This window comes from Daphnia carinata, chromosome 2 (genome assembly GCF_022539665.2).
Source record: "Daphnia carinata strain CSIRO-1 chromosome 2, CSIRO_AGI_Dcar_HiC_V3, whole genome shotgun sequence".
Taxonomy (NCBI): Eukaryota; Metazoa; Arthropoda; class Branchiopoda; order Diplostraca; family Daphniidae; genus Daphnia; species Daphnia carinata.
In genome coordinates, this window is record NC_081332.1 from 5,115,737 (window position 1) to 5,128,376 (window position 12,640).

General features: G+C 42.1%; 3 protein-coding genes across 4 annotated transcripts; 2 read left to right on the forward strand and 1 right to left on the reverse strand.

The window, feature by feature from the left end:
- Positions 1–778: 778 nt before the first annotated feature.
- On the reverse strand, positions 779–10,300 carry LOC130686594 (broad-complex core protein isoforms 1/2/3/4/5-like). Its single transcript, XM_057509712.2, has 11 exons — positions 10,269–10,300; positions 5,189–5,210; positions 4,803–4,949; positions 4,517–4,718; positions 3,931–4,455; positions 3,397–3,857; positions 2,774–3,328; positions 2,647–2,710; positions 2,463–2,584; positions 2,174–2,397; positions 779–2,113 (listed from the first exon to the last, which is right to left on the reverse strand). The coding sequence occupies exons 1-11, from the start codon at positions 10,298–10,300 to the stop codon at positions 1,753–1,755; spliced, it is 2,715 nt and encodes a 904-aa protein (XP_057365695.2). The 3' UTR covers positions 779–1,752.
- LOC130686677 (N6-adenosine-methyltransferase catalytic subunit-like) lies at positions 6,856–9,691 on the forward strand. The gene is made up of 11 exons (XM_057509819.2): positions 6,856–7,160; positions 7,220–7,433; positions 7,494–7,615; positions 7,679–7,791; positions 7,861–7,987; positions 8,086–8,288; positions 8,368–8,521; positions 8,583–8,749; positions 8,846–8,971; positions 9,087–9,265; positions 9,465–9,691. Exons 1-11 carry the CDS (start codon positions 7,007–7,009, stop codon positions 9,568–9,570), a joined length of 1,665 nt encoding a protein of 554 aa, XP_057365802.1. The 5' UTR covers positions 6,856–7,006; the 3' UTR covers positions 9,571–9,691.
- Positions 10,301–10,524: 224 nt separating the features above from the next.
- LOC130686617 (E3 ubiquitin-protein ligase RNF144A-like) lies at positions 10,525–12,612 on the forward strand. 2 transcript variants are annotated; one of them, XM_057509740.2, is made up of 9 exons: positions 10,525–10,726; positions 10,793–10,935; positions 11,007–11,138; positions 11,207–11,267; positions 11,333–11,601; positions 11,664–11,723; positions 11,786–11,906; positions 11,971–12,029; positions 12,103–12,612. In XM_057509740.2, exons 1-9 carry the CDS (start codon positions 10,525–10,527, stop codon positions 12,286–12,288), a joined length of 1,233 nt encoding a protein of 410 aa, XP_057365723.1. In that variant the 3' UTR covers positions 12,289–12,612. The 2 variants fall into 2 exon arrangements, with proteins under 2 accessions (XP_057365723.1, XP_057365721.1); XM_057509738.2 differs by having other exon boundaries at positions 10,525–10,935.
- The last annotated feature ends 28 nt before the right edge of the window (positions 12,613–12,640 follow it).

Consider the following 12,640-nt stretch of genomic DNA (forward strand, 5'->3'; position numbering starts at 1 on the left):
AACGCGTTGGCTATCTCCACAGAGGGCGGCACGTTTCACAAGGCGAAGAATAAAATAGAATATTCAAATGAGAATAGAGCAATGACACGAGAGGAGGATATATCTCCGTGTCAAACTGAGATGGGGGAGCGATTGTTGTGTAGAAAGCGCATGCGTCCATCGACTTTCCAGACGTGTTTACGTGTACAGAACAGACTTTGGGGTGTGTGTGTATACTGTGTGTGTGTGTGTGTACATAGTATTTATTTATTGTTATTTCTATCCTGCCATAGCAGTTTCTTATTGATCCGAAGCTTGTCAAGTGCCTTTATACATACATATTGCTTTCACTTTTTTGTGCTCCTTTTATATAATCAATTTCGATTCATAAAAAAAAGAAGCGTGATTTGACATGACGTTTTTTCCAATATTTATCTTCAAGAATCGACACAAAAAAGTTTCGTCTGATATTAAACGGAAACGGTTTAAAAAGTGCTGCTGTTTGATTACGCTATATTAAATCGTGGGCGTGGTTTCGTGGTTGTGGAGGGGTGCTATAATATTATACACCCCATCACCCTCCTTTTTTCTTTTCTCCAACCCCTCTGCAAAAGCTTTTCATGACCATATGCACCATCTAATATCACTCTCCAACGGAAATGACAGATGACGGTCGAATGATGCATGAAAGTCGATCTGCATTTGTAATTAAAACTGCCTATGATGAATCGCTCAACCGTCAGTGAAATCAAGGTTGCTACTTGCATCTTTTAGTTTTTTCGGTTATTTGAAACCTACCAAATATTTAAATCATTTTATTTTGTCAAATACAAATCGTTACCGTGAGCGGAATCTTCGAATTAGAAACAGGAGAGCCGCCAACGCCATCTACACTTTCAACAGAAAAATAGTTGTGTGTATTTTCATTATAATCAATCGCGCTCATTTTTATTATTATTATTACTCTTTCAGAACTTTTTTTTTCTTTTTTTTCTTGGTATAATAATTTTTCCCTTTTTTCTCTCTTTTTGTTCATAGAGAATAAGGAATTTGTGTTTTGAATATTGAAATTAAGAAGGTGGAGGATACGGTGAGAACTGGGTCCGGGAGTAGCCATGATTGCTTTTTCCTTGGAAGAGATTCATCAAGACATGCACGCATATACTCAACGGCACACAGAGACACACACACTCAAACCCTGCCATTCACGTTCTCCAATCTCCTCCGTTTTTCAGATCCAGTTGTTAAGGGGAAAAAATAAAATAAAAAATTAATGAAATGCTTTTTTCGAGGGGATGGTCGCAGAGGTGAAATAATTCGTGGAAGAGACGAAAAAAATAAAGGCAATAAATCCCGATAAAACAAGAACCGGAAAACAACCAAAAATCTTTTTGTTCATATGAAAATATAAACTTTTTGTCTTGTTTTCAGTTTTCATCCATCGATAAGAGGCGAAATTTGAGAAGGTGAGTTCATAGACACCGACTCAATTCCATTTTATAAACTCGATCGACAGCCCTCCCGAAAAGAAATTTCGGAAGTCGATGGATGTGGCGAGTGTAGTTTTTTAAAAGAGAATAATAATATATATACGTAGAGGGACATGCACAACAATTTGGAACCATTCACCTGGTATTTAAAAAAATAGTGTGTGGGAAAAACGTGAATAATTGGGACCCCGCCCCGCCGCTCTGATTTGCCTTTATTGGGGAACTCGTTGGCTTTTTTTGTTGTTTTTTTTTTTATTAATATTTTTTTTGTTGATACTTTCAGTTACTGTGGATAGGTGACAGCACCGGACGGTTGGCTCGACGAGTTGCTAGCGTGAGACTGGCTGTGAGCGTAGGCTTGGTAGTCCATGGTTAGCGGCACGGGACCCGTTGACATGACGGGCAGCGTCATGGTCACGTGACCAGGTACGTGGCTCGTCAGGTAATGCGGCGTCGAGACGTGACCACCCGTGTTGTAGGACGAAGGCGACGGAGACGGCTCACCACCCATTCCTTGTTGTTGTTGTTGATGTTGCGGAGCGTGGCCCTGAGACGTTGGCGATGGAGTTACTCCGCCACTAGCCCCACCGCCGCTACCAGCCGCGATCATCATAGGATCATCCTCGTCCAAATCGTCATCATATCTGTGCATGAATGAAATTGAATAACCTATTCATCCATTCGACAGATAAATATTGGCTTACACATCGCCATCGTCAGGAGGCGGTCCACTTTCGGCTAGAGCTGCGTCATAACTTTCACCAGCCTCTTCAGCCGCCTTTATCCTCTTGATGCGATTGTACAATGAAGAGTATGGTACATTAAAATGGATGGCTGCTTGATTAATGGACATCTCTCCCTGCCGCACCGCTTCCATGGCGTCCGTCATGTTTGTATCGGACCATGGTCTATCTCCGCTGTAACTTTGCTGCAAATCAAGTAAGAGACATTGGTTGTATGAGCCCCAGAAAACCAACAAGTTAAATAAGTTACCTTATGAACCAGTTCGATGCCTTCTCGTTTACACCGACCGTAAAGCGTCCCGGACGGAATGCCAAATTGTGTAGCTGCTCTCTGGACGGACATGCCACCTCGAATGGCTTCAAGCGCTCGACCTTTTCAACATCAAGCTCAATAAGGGAACGTTACATAATAACGATTAATGACGGAAACTTACCCAGGTCATCTGGACTCCAAGTCGTCGGTGAGGCATTGAATGGAGCTGCTAACTTGATTCCCTCCTATTATGCAAATTATAAATTCAACACACAAGCTATCGGGCCAGTCAAGAATTAATAGTTTACCTTTCTCGCAATTTTGTACAATGTAGAACTAGGAATACCATATTCCTTGGAAGCTCTATTGGCCGATATTCTACCGGCTCTTAGGGCATCCAGCGCCAGTCGGAGATCATCCTCTGACCAGTGTCGACTGGAGGGATCCTTTTTCATCGGAGTGTCAATCCCCAATCGATGGGCTCGTTGCCATAGTGTTGTTGATGGTATTCCAAAGGCAGCTGCCGCACGCGTAAGGCTCATACTGCCATTCCGTAATGCATCCAGGGCCGCTTCCATAGCTTCCGGTGTGTACATTTTCTTCGTTGGAGCGTCGCTAACTGTATTCAACGACGCTCCACCGTCACTACCACCACCAGCAACACTCGACGCATCGCCATTATTATTGCCAATAGGGCCGTCGGTAGTGTTCTGACCACTACCAGCTGAATGATGCCCCTGATGTTGCTGTTGCTGTTGCTGTTGATGTGAGTGTTGGTGGTGTCCGTGCATAGTAATGTGCGATGGAAGCAATCCTAAAATTTCCGGCGTCACTGTCAAGCCTCCTCCATCGTCATGGCCATTCTAACAAGGCGATGGTCAAGATTGAGAACAGATAAAAGAAATAATGATGAATGAGATTTTCTATTTACCCTATCTGCGTCGTTTACAGAAGCCACAGTTTCATTCCGAACGACTGACGCGTGAGAAAATTCACTCCCTCCACCATGGCCCCCACCAGGTTCCGTCTTAAAAGAGCGGTCTTGCTGTTGACCTGATGAATTGCCACTGGCATTTGTCGGACTGAAGTTATGGGCATGAGATGCATGTTGACTCAGGTGATGCTGCCATGGACTCGGCAAATGGTCAAGTGCCACTGGACTGCTATAACCCCTCGTGTCATACAGGTTGGTCGTCTGTGGTTGCGAATCGAGTGATGAGGGTGCCGAGTGTACAGGGGTATTCGATGCTGAGGGATTGCCGTGATAGCCGCCTACGTCACCACCCCCACCCCCACCACCGTCGCCTCCTCCTCCTCCGCCTGGATTACCCTGTAGTGACTGCGGCGTTTGCACCATCATCGAATCGTTGTCTTGGACTAAATCGACCGAATCTGAACCAATTAGAAAAACTCCATGACACTAGGGATTCCCTAACTATTGAAGGAATGTATCAGTTTGCCTTACCTTGGCTGCTGCTGCCCTGTACAGTACTCTGATTGGACCCAGTTGGTGATGTTTTAGAAGGCGATCGACTGGGCCAAGAACCACGATAGGCACCTCGAGTTGGACGTCGTACGCCACCGCTCGAGTTCAGCCCAGCTGCTGCTGCATTCCGTTTTTCCCCACCACCACCGGTCCATCCTCCTCGGCCGGAACCAGAAGAGCCTGAAGGCCTTCTACCTCTCGGCCTTCCTCGATAGGATGGGGAGTACGAAGGCCGCTGCTGATTGTTGTTCTGTCCCGGTGAAACTATCTGATTGATGGGTTGCGTCATAGTTGCCATCGAGACGACAGTGTTGTTGGGTACTCCTAGAGATGCTGCTACAGTTGTCAAAGAAGAATCATTCACAACACCAGTATAGTTGCTGCCAATTGTACCCGGTCCTGGGCCCGACTGATGCTCTGCCACAGGTGGGAGTGGCAGAGTGTGTGACATGACAGAGCCCACTGATTGAGTTTCATTTTGCTGCTGTGACACTTCACACAATCCTACATGGCAAATAGTCTTTCAATAAAAGCTAGCTAGAAGCCCAAACCCAACTTATCATACCTTTAATTTTTAACAATTCTGCCACTCGAACTATGGAAGAGAGCTGATCTCTGGTTACGTATGTTTCACCCCTATAGATGAATTCCACAATGGCCCTTAAATCAGCATGTCCAACACCAACAGGAAGAATCAATACTGGATGCTTGCAGGGATTGTCCAACAGCACCCGTTGGAAATAGGGGGAACAAGCAGACAGAACAACCTGAATATCAAATGGGATAACAGGAAAAAGCTAAAGAAACCACACACGGAGAAGAAATTAAATATATATAGAGATTTTATGTACTCTGTGAGCTTTGATTCTGGCACCATCACAGGCCAGAGTGACGTCGACAAAGGCTTCTTCAGCCAGTAGCTGGTTTATCACTGACGTCATATTGCAGTGGTAGTTGTTCCATCTTAGACAGAACTGGTCTCCAATTCCCAATGCCATCTGCAAGCAAAATACAAGGGTTCATGTATGAGGAAGCACAACTGACACAACACAATTATCAACTTTTATCTTTTGTACAATTCACAACATCCCCATCCCCTTCTTCTTCTTCTTCTTCTCTTTCTCTCTCTCCTTCTCCCACCCTTTTCCCCTCTCCAAACCCACTTGACATCAGACACACCTGCCAAAATCTAAAAAAGTAAAAAAAAAAACAGTAACTGGAAAGCAGAATAACTCACCTCGTTAGATATGTCAATCGAGTTATCCGTAATAAAAAATGGAGGATTATCCAGCCCCAAAATTGGGGCCACACACACAGAACGGGTGACGCCGCACGGAGTAAGCAGCTGGAAAAACGGAAAAAAATCCAAAATGGCAAAGCGACGCTTCTTGTCCACTCACAGAGAACGGAAGGTTTTTATTTATTAAAAAATATCCGACTGGTGAGAATCTATCGGCCGGGATATTTCGTAGGGGAGACCTTTACACGCACACACATACACACACACACACACACACTGAATTCTCCTGACTTTTGACGCTCGTCTTCCCCCTTCTCTCTCTTCTCTTTCTCTTTCTGCCTCTTCTTCGTTTCTCGTTTTCTTCTTTTACTCTTCAACAGTGCACTGCTGTGTGTAACAGTCCCCTTCTACTCTGCACTGTACAAGAAAGCTTTTCCTGCGTGCCAGATACGCAAGTGAAGCAGTAACGTATGGGAGATCACCGGCAACAAGCTGACGACGACGCCAAGCGGCTGACCATCTAAGTAACAGTAATTCGGAAAATGTAGGGCTTCATTGTTCATAAACGTTCCACCCTTTTTGCCCATGGCTTCTTTCAAAGGACACAAGTGGCGCTGCTGAGGAAGTTCTATGGCACTAATGAAATCCAAACCTTCTTTTATCTATATCTTCTCTCTATTCTGAGCCTCGTCTATCCAAAATGGCGCGCTTCCCTGCCACTACTTTCTGGTTTTCATCCTTTGTCCTCGTTTTCATCAGGCTCCTTCTACACACTTCCTCTTGACTTTTTTTTTGTTTTGTTTTTTTTTTCTCTCCTTCTTGCTGAACTCTCGGTGAGATTATGATTGTATGATTCCCCATTTCGTCCTTGCGTGACTTGTGTTCGCTATGGTTAGATGTAGTCAATTTTCTGCCAATTTCGTTTTAAACTCTTAATGGCCTTCACCACACCTGGCATACGGAAATAAGCAGTTTCGGCTACGAGTTGTGACCGTTGAGAAGAGAAAACAAGTTATGGGAGGAGGGGAAAATGACGCGGATCGCACTATCGCTCCATTTCGGAACAGCTGTTTTTTATTGGATTGCGCGACTTTAGACAGCTCATAGGCTGTGTTACAGCCCATAAAAGGCAAACTCATTAATCGAAAAACGTTCATTTATAAAAGTGAGTTTTTAAAAGGAAAATAACTGTCATGGGGTTTGCCGAAAAAGAAAGGCATCGTTCGACTGCCATCTGTCAACGCCCAATAACACCGTTTCCAAAATGGAAAATCAGGTCACATTTACGGGGAAAATCGCAAGTCAGCAAATAAATAAATAAAATTATCAGGCCGAATCCACAATGAAAAGACATAAAAATAAAATGAAAAAAATCGGAAACCAAATCCTAACATAATGTTTGTATCGTCGTCCGAGACATCTTTTATTGCAAACATCTACATAGAAGGACGTTCATCTTGTAGAACTTATTCGTGCCGTTATCTGTAACTCTTTTGATTTTTTATGATTGTCGATTACGGGCAAAGGAGTGTTGCCGTTTTTCTTGCGTGTGTAGGGAGCTATTACTTTATACGTCACCTTTAAGTCAATCGACTTTCACAATATTTCAAAACATGCTTGAGGGAAGAGGTTGCCGGATTGTCCGATATCGTCATGCCTCCCAAAAAATAGGTCACGAAGTCATCTAGCGGCCGCATGATGTACTGAAAAATATAAAACAAATCCGTCTGCTAGTTTGAAATTGTTTATCACCGGCTTTGTTAAGAAATTCCAATTTTACTTCGCAAACCTACGTTTATTTGTTTTCTTCCCAACATGTCTGATGCGTGGGAAGAAATTCAAGCAGTAAAATCAAAAAGAAATGAACTCAGAGAACGCTTACAAAAAAGACGAAAAGAAAGAGAAGATCTTTTGGGCGGTGGCGATTCCTCTTCCGTAATTAAAACAGAGAGCAATATCAAAATTTCAGGTAACCCGCGGTCTTTCGGAACAACTTATTCGTACTCTATCAATCCCGTTTAACTTCAGATGAAGCTATTGAGGTCGATTCAACCTCCACAAACAAAGAAGCCAATAAGGAAATAGAAAATTGTGTTCTCAGGATTTTAACTGACGCTACACTGTCATTACCATCAGATTCTAGAATCATTTGCCATAGTGTATCCACTCAGATAGGCTATGCAGTTTCTCATACAGTTGTTGGTAATCTTCTTCAAAAGTTTGCTGCCCAAGAACTCATTAGGTTGGTGTGCCTTTTAAATAGTCAAAATTCAGCCTCTAAGTATTTCATTTGGTTTTAAAGATTAGTAGATGGTGTACAGGAGAACCAGCCAGTACTAACCATCACTTATGCAGAACATGTACGCCTGGTAGCCATGGTCAACGAAGACCAGCAAGGAAATACCTTGTCCTTGAAAAGAAAGCGTAATGCTACATTAAATTGTATACTTTCCCTTTATTATTATCTCAAATTATGTGGCAATGTAGAAAATGAAGTTGAAGTTGAAGAGTCTGCATCCCCATCACAAAGTCTAACAGCCAAAGAAGATTTGTCAAAATCTAAAAGGGAGAAGAAAGATTCAAAGAATAACGATGTCATGGTAATAAGCATATATTGGTGTTTTCGTAGCATTTTGGAAGTTCATGCCATACCTTACGAATATATGTAGAACTTGCTATCACTTCCGTCAACAAGAGAAAAAGAAAACAAAAAAATGGGCGAAGAAATCTTGGATCTTTTATCAAAACCAACCGTAAAGGAAAAATCTTTAGCAGAAAGATTCCGCTCTCAAGGAGGTCAGTTGCCTGTGCTACTCTGTCAAGATTGCCGCTTTTTCTGTATTGAAAATTTTTATGTTACATATTTTATTACTTATTTACTTTTGTTTCTGAAGGAGCACAAGTCAAAGAGTTTTGCGCCCATGGCACCAAAGATGAATGCCGTAGAGTGTGGCTGTCGGAATCAGAGGATGGCCCTGAATGTAAATGGAATTGTCATCGGCTTCACTTTCGTAAAATCATACAACCACATACGGATGAATCACTAGGAGATTGCTCTTTCTTAAATACCTGCTTTCACATGGAAACCTGCAAATATGTTAGTTCATTACACAATTTATGTTCCCTTGATAAGTAATCTTTCCTGAAATTAAATCCTTTTGTGTTTTTAATTTTAGGTTCATTACGAGGTGGACCAAACGATCAAAACTAAAGACGAGTTTGAACCTTCCCTGCTTGGCCAATCAGTGGTAACGCGAGGTGAAAGCACTGTGCTTTATCCACCTCAGTGGATCCAGTGTGATTTACGTTCATTAGATATGGCAATTTTAGGTGAATTTTTTATGTTAGATGTCCCGTAAATGTGGTCAACTTTAACTTTGATATCCTTTAGGCAAATTTTCGGTTATAATGGCTGATCCTCCGTGGGATATTCACATGGAACTACCTTACGGGACACTTTCTGATGACGAAATGAGGCAGCTGAGTATCCCCATTCTTCAAGATGAGGGACTGATATTTCTGTGGGTAACTGGGCGGGCTATGGAATTGGGCAGAGAGGTACGGTAATATCTTAAAAGAACAACTGCACAAGCTGTTTTAGCAAATTAGATTGAAATCGGCTGAGTGATTCACGCATGATTTTTTTTTATCCAGTGCCTTCAGCTATGGGGCTACGAAAGGGTCGATGAAATCATCTGGGTCAAGACCAACCAGCTACAAAGAATTATTCGAACTGGACGAACAGGTCACTGGCTCAACCACGGGAAAGAACATTGTCTGGTATTGATTTGTATTTTTCTCACCCTACTGCCTTCTGAATCGCCATTCTACTAAACTAGTCAGGTATCCTCTACCATAGCCTAATTTTCTACATGCATATCTTGTTTCTGTCAAGGTGGGTATGAAGGGTAATCCCAGAATGCTCAACCGCGGACTGGATTGTGATGTTATAGTGGCCGAAGTCCGAGCAACAAGCCACAAACCAGACGAAATGTATGGCATAATCGAACGTCTTTCGCCTGGAACGCGCAAGATCGAACTATTCGGAAGGCCTCACAACGTTCAGCCCAATTGGTATGCTCATGCGGTTGACCTTCATGCATTACCTACTCACTGTCCTTCAATTTTACTCTGCCTATTTGACGCTTGCGTTGTTTTTGTCGTTGTTTTCCTTACGTTTTGCCTTTCATGGACGTTTGACAGCGCGGAAATGCGTTTTATTTGCTGTGGTTATCTAGCTGAAGTAAAAAAAACATTGTTACACGATATTTAGGATTACCCTGGGAAACCAACTCGATGGCGTCCATCTGCTAGATCCTGACATTGCCCTTGCCTATCAGAAACATTATCCAGACGCCACTGCTACGAATGCCAAATAAAATTGGCACACCGTTTTGGAGATTATTTTTTAAGTGTTACCATGTTTCCATTGATTCGCTCATTAATAAAAGTTAAGAAGTCGATTACGTACACGAAAATCAAAGGTTTTTCTACACGTCATTGCTACTGTTGTTGAAGTGAAACGAATTATGCGCCATAGTAGGCCTAGCTTCTCTTCAATAACATGCATTGATCACGTGAAGCGCGCCTTTCTTTTAAATAGATCATTAGTTAGAGAAAACAAATTGCTGGCCGGTTGCATAACATTCTTTAACCGGAAGGGGAATCGCATCATGTGAACGAAAACTTACTAGTAAGACTGAAAACAAAGCAGGAATAAAGCAGAGGAAAAGAAGAAGAACAAAAAAAAAAGAAAAAAAAACAGTGGGCGTCTTAATCGATACCCGTTTCAATCGATGCCGAGTATCGTGGACTTGCCCTGAAGTATCGTTGGCCGCATAAAGTCGGCAGTTGGAAAACAAAATCTTACTTAGTCTGAGTGCGGTGGTTGGAGCCTTAGTTCGTGACTAAAGCGAATGTAGGTAGAGGGGGAAAGTAGATTTTTCTGACACGCGTCTTCTAATAAGAAGCATTTCTAGTAAGCTATTTCAAATATTTATGTTAATGTATAAAATTGTTTTACTAATTTGTTGGTGAATCGTTCTGTACAATGCGGACATAACCACTTTTTTCCTATTTATCCGTAATTGACAGATACTGCGATTTCATGAGCCATTTTATCTCTTCAAGGACGACTTGCTGATTCGTCGGACATCCCCCAATCACGCGATTGTTTTCTCGTTTGTATAAATACAGTGAAACCACGCAAGTAAAATTGCGGCATATTCACTGCGTGATATGTGGCCTTGGTTTTTAATTTAAAATAATAGCAAACATACAGGAGAGTTTGAAGGATTGCCCAAGATTAACCAGAAAAATTGATAAAACCCTGTATGAGTAATAGAATGCCAGGGCTCAACAAAATTATTGGCCATCAGTCCTTGAACTCCAGTAAAACAGAGAAATCAGAAAAATGGAACTGGCCAGGTTGGTTTAGGAAAAGGAAGTCTACTCACAGTTCAAGCCATTTAGTCCTAAGTGCAAGCAGTGTTGTGCCCCGTGAATATGAAGAAGGCATGCCTAGTCATTCACAAGGTGAGGACACAATTTGCTACAATTGTTCTTCTTCTGTTCCATCAAAAACTCCATTGTGTGCTGCAGGTCTAGTCAGCAATGGACATAGTCGAGATCAGATGGAGACAATGGAAGATATCGTTCAAGATGATTTGGTATGTCTTCTTTGTCTTCAGGTCCCTAATGAGTGGTTCACCATAGAAACCTGTGGTTGTAAGTTTTGTCAGCAGGTAATTCTATTCACTAAAGGTGCACCATAAAACACTGTCAAGTTTAAAGCTGTTGAATTTGTTTTTTCTAGTGCATGGAAATGTATGCTCATTGTAGCATAAGAAGTGGAAATGTCCCTATAAGTTGCCCAGATGCCCACTGTTCTTTAAATGATCAAAGCAAAAATAAGCAGGGAGGGTCCAGCCAACTATCACGCAATGAAGTAGGTGTTAACATTTAGTCAAGCTCTATTAGGCTTCTAAATTTTCAAGGCCTTGTTTTACATCCAAGGTAAGGCAACTGGTGCCAAATGATGTTTTCCCACTGTACTTGAGACTGCAACTGAACACTGGTACATTTTTCAATGTTTGGAGAGCTACGCACTCTGTTGTAACCACGCCATTTTATGTATCTCAGAGGTCGCAGTAGATCCCAGGTTGATGTGGTGCCCACGGCCTGGTTGTGAAACCGTATGTACTTTAACCGAAGACGTGTCTGAAAAAAAGACAAAGCGAAAGTTTTTGGGCATGTTTGCTATTTCTCGCGATCAACGCAACCAAGCAGTAGTCTGCTCCTCCTGTCAATTTTCATTCTGCTCCCAATGCAAAACTCCTTGGCATATCGACACACCATGTCCATCCCTTAGCCGACTTCTGTCAGATCCCAACAAAAACGCTCAGGATCCGGTATTTGAAAGCAAATGACAATTTTTTTCCCCCTCATCTGATGAGTGTAATTTTCAACACAGGACGACCCGATCGTGTTGCTAGAACGTGATGGTTACATTAAGCGATGCCCATTTTGCCAGGTTGAAACTTGCTTATCATATCCTCACATAAGGGAAATAACCATCTTACGTCGTTTATGCAGGTACCAATAGAAAGGGACGATGGATGCGCCCAGATGATGTGCAAAAACTGCCGACACGTTTTCTGTTGGTTTTGCTTAGCTTCTCTCGACGACGATTTTATGTTGCGACATTACGACTCAGGTATATTGTCTGCATTTTATTCCTGTTACGTGTTCTGGAAAGTTTTTCCTTGTTTTCGATGTAGGCCCGTGTCGTAGTCGTTTGGGTCATTCAAGAATCTCGGTTGTCTGGCATCGGACTCAGGTAAAATTAATGCTGCAAAGAAAATATGCAAACTACTTTCTTTCCGAAGACGTTCAAATTTGCTTTTCTGTAGGTGGTTTCAGCATTTTTAGGACTTGGAGTTTTGTTTCTTGTGACTTCGCCTCTACTTCTGTTAGCTTCGCCGTGTTTTTTCTGTTGGCGCCATCATTCCCAGCAGACAGATGCATCGTCAGTTCGCAGCAATTTAGATTCTACCACTGCCAAATTTGTCCCATCATCCACGCAAGAGCATCTTTGACGATTTCTTCTTTTTCGGAACGAGGAAAATTAAGAAATATCGACTGGTGACAAACATTTTTTTTTCCAATATGTTTGGTTCGTTCAACAATTAATCTTTTTGACTTTTCGTCCATAAGTATAATTATGTTATGTGTCGATAGTAGGGTTTTGAACAGTGATACGTACCTTTTGACGTGCTCAATTCCTAGCGTGATTTGTGCCGGATTTATACCGACACTTGATTTCTCATAAATTTGTTCGTGCAAAGTTTTGCTTATCATTGCCATTATGTATGACGCTGTGCAAAATTAATCAAGATTAAAATAAACGAATGCTGGTTCTACGTAATTGATTTTCAACAAATAGAAAAT

Excerpts from the sequence above, each read along its gene's own strand:
- LOC130686677 (XM_057509819.2), top strand. The coding sequence starts at position 7,007 with ATGTCTGATGCGTGGGAAGAAATTCAAGCAGTAAAATCAAAAAGAAAT. Across the intron at positions 8,289-8,367 it reads ACATGGAAACCTGCAAATAT|GTTCATTACGAGGTGGACCA; the intron begins GTTAGTTCATTA and ends TTTTAATTTTAG. Across the intron at positions 8,522-8,582 it reads ATTAGATATGGCAATTTTAG|GCAAATTTTCGGTTATAATG; the intron begins GTGAATTTTTTA and ends GATATCCTTTAG.
- LOC130686594 (XM_057509712.2), bottom strand. The coding sequence starts at position 10,300 with ATGAAATCGCAGTATCTGTCAATTACGGATAA. Across the intron at positions 4,950-5,188 it reads CGATTGACATATCTAACGAG|ATGGCATTGGGAATTGGAGA; the intron begins GTGAGTTATTCT and ends TTTTGCTTGCAG. Across the intron at positions 2,711-2,773 it reads TGTACAAAATTGCGAGAAAG|GAGGGAATCAAGTTAGCAGC; the intron begins GTAAACTATTAA and ends TTTGCATAATAG.
- LOC130686617 (XM_057509738.2), top strand. The coding sequence starts at position 10,525 with ATGAGTAATAGAATGCCAGGGCTCAACAAAATTATTGGCCATCAGTCC. Across the intron at positions 10,936-11,006 it reads GTTGTAAGTTTTGTCAGCAG|TGCATGGAAATGTATGCTCA; the intron begins GTAATTCTATTC and ends TGTTTTTTCTAG. Across the intron at positions 11,907-11,970 it reads GTTGCGACATTACGACTCAG|GCCCGTGTCGTAGTCGTTTG; the intron begins GTATATTGTCTG and ends TTTTCGATGTAG.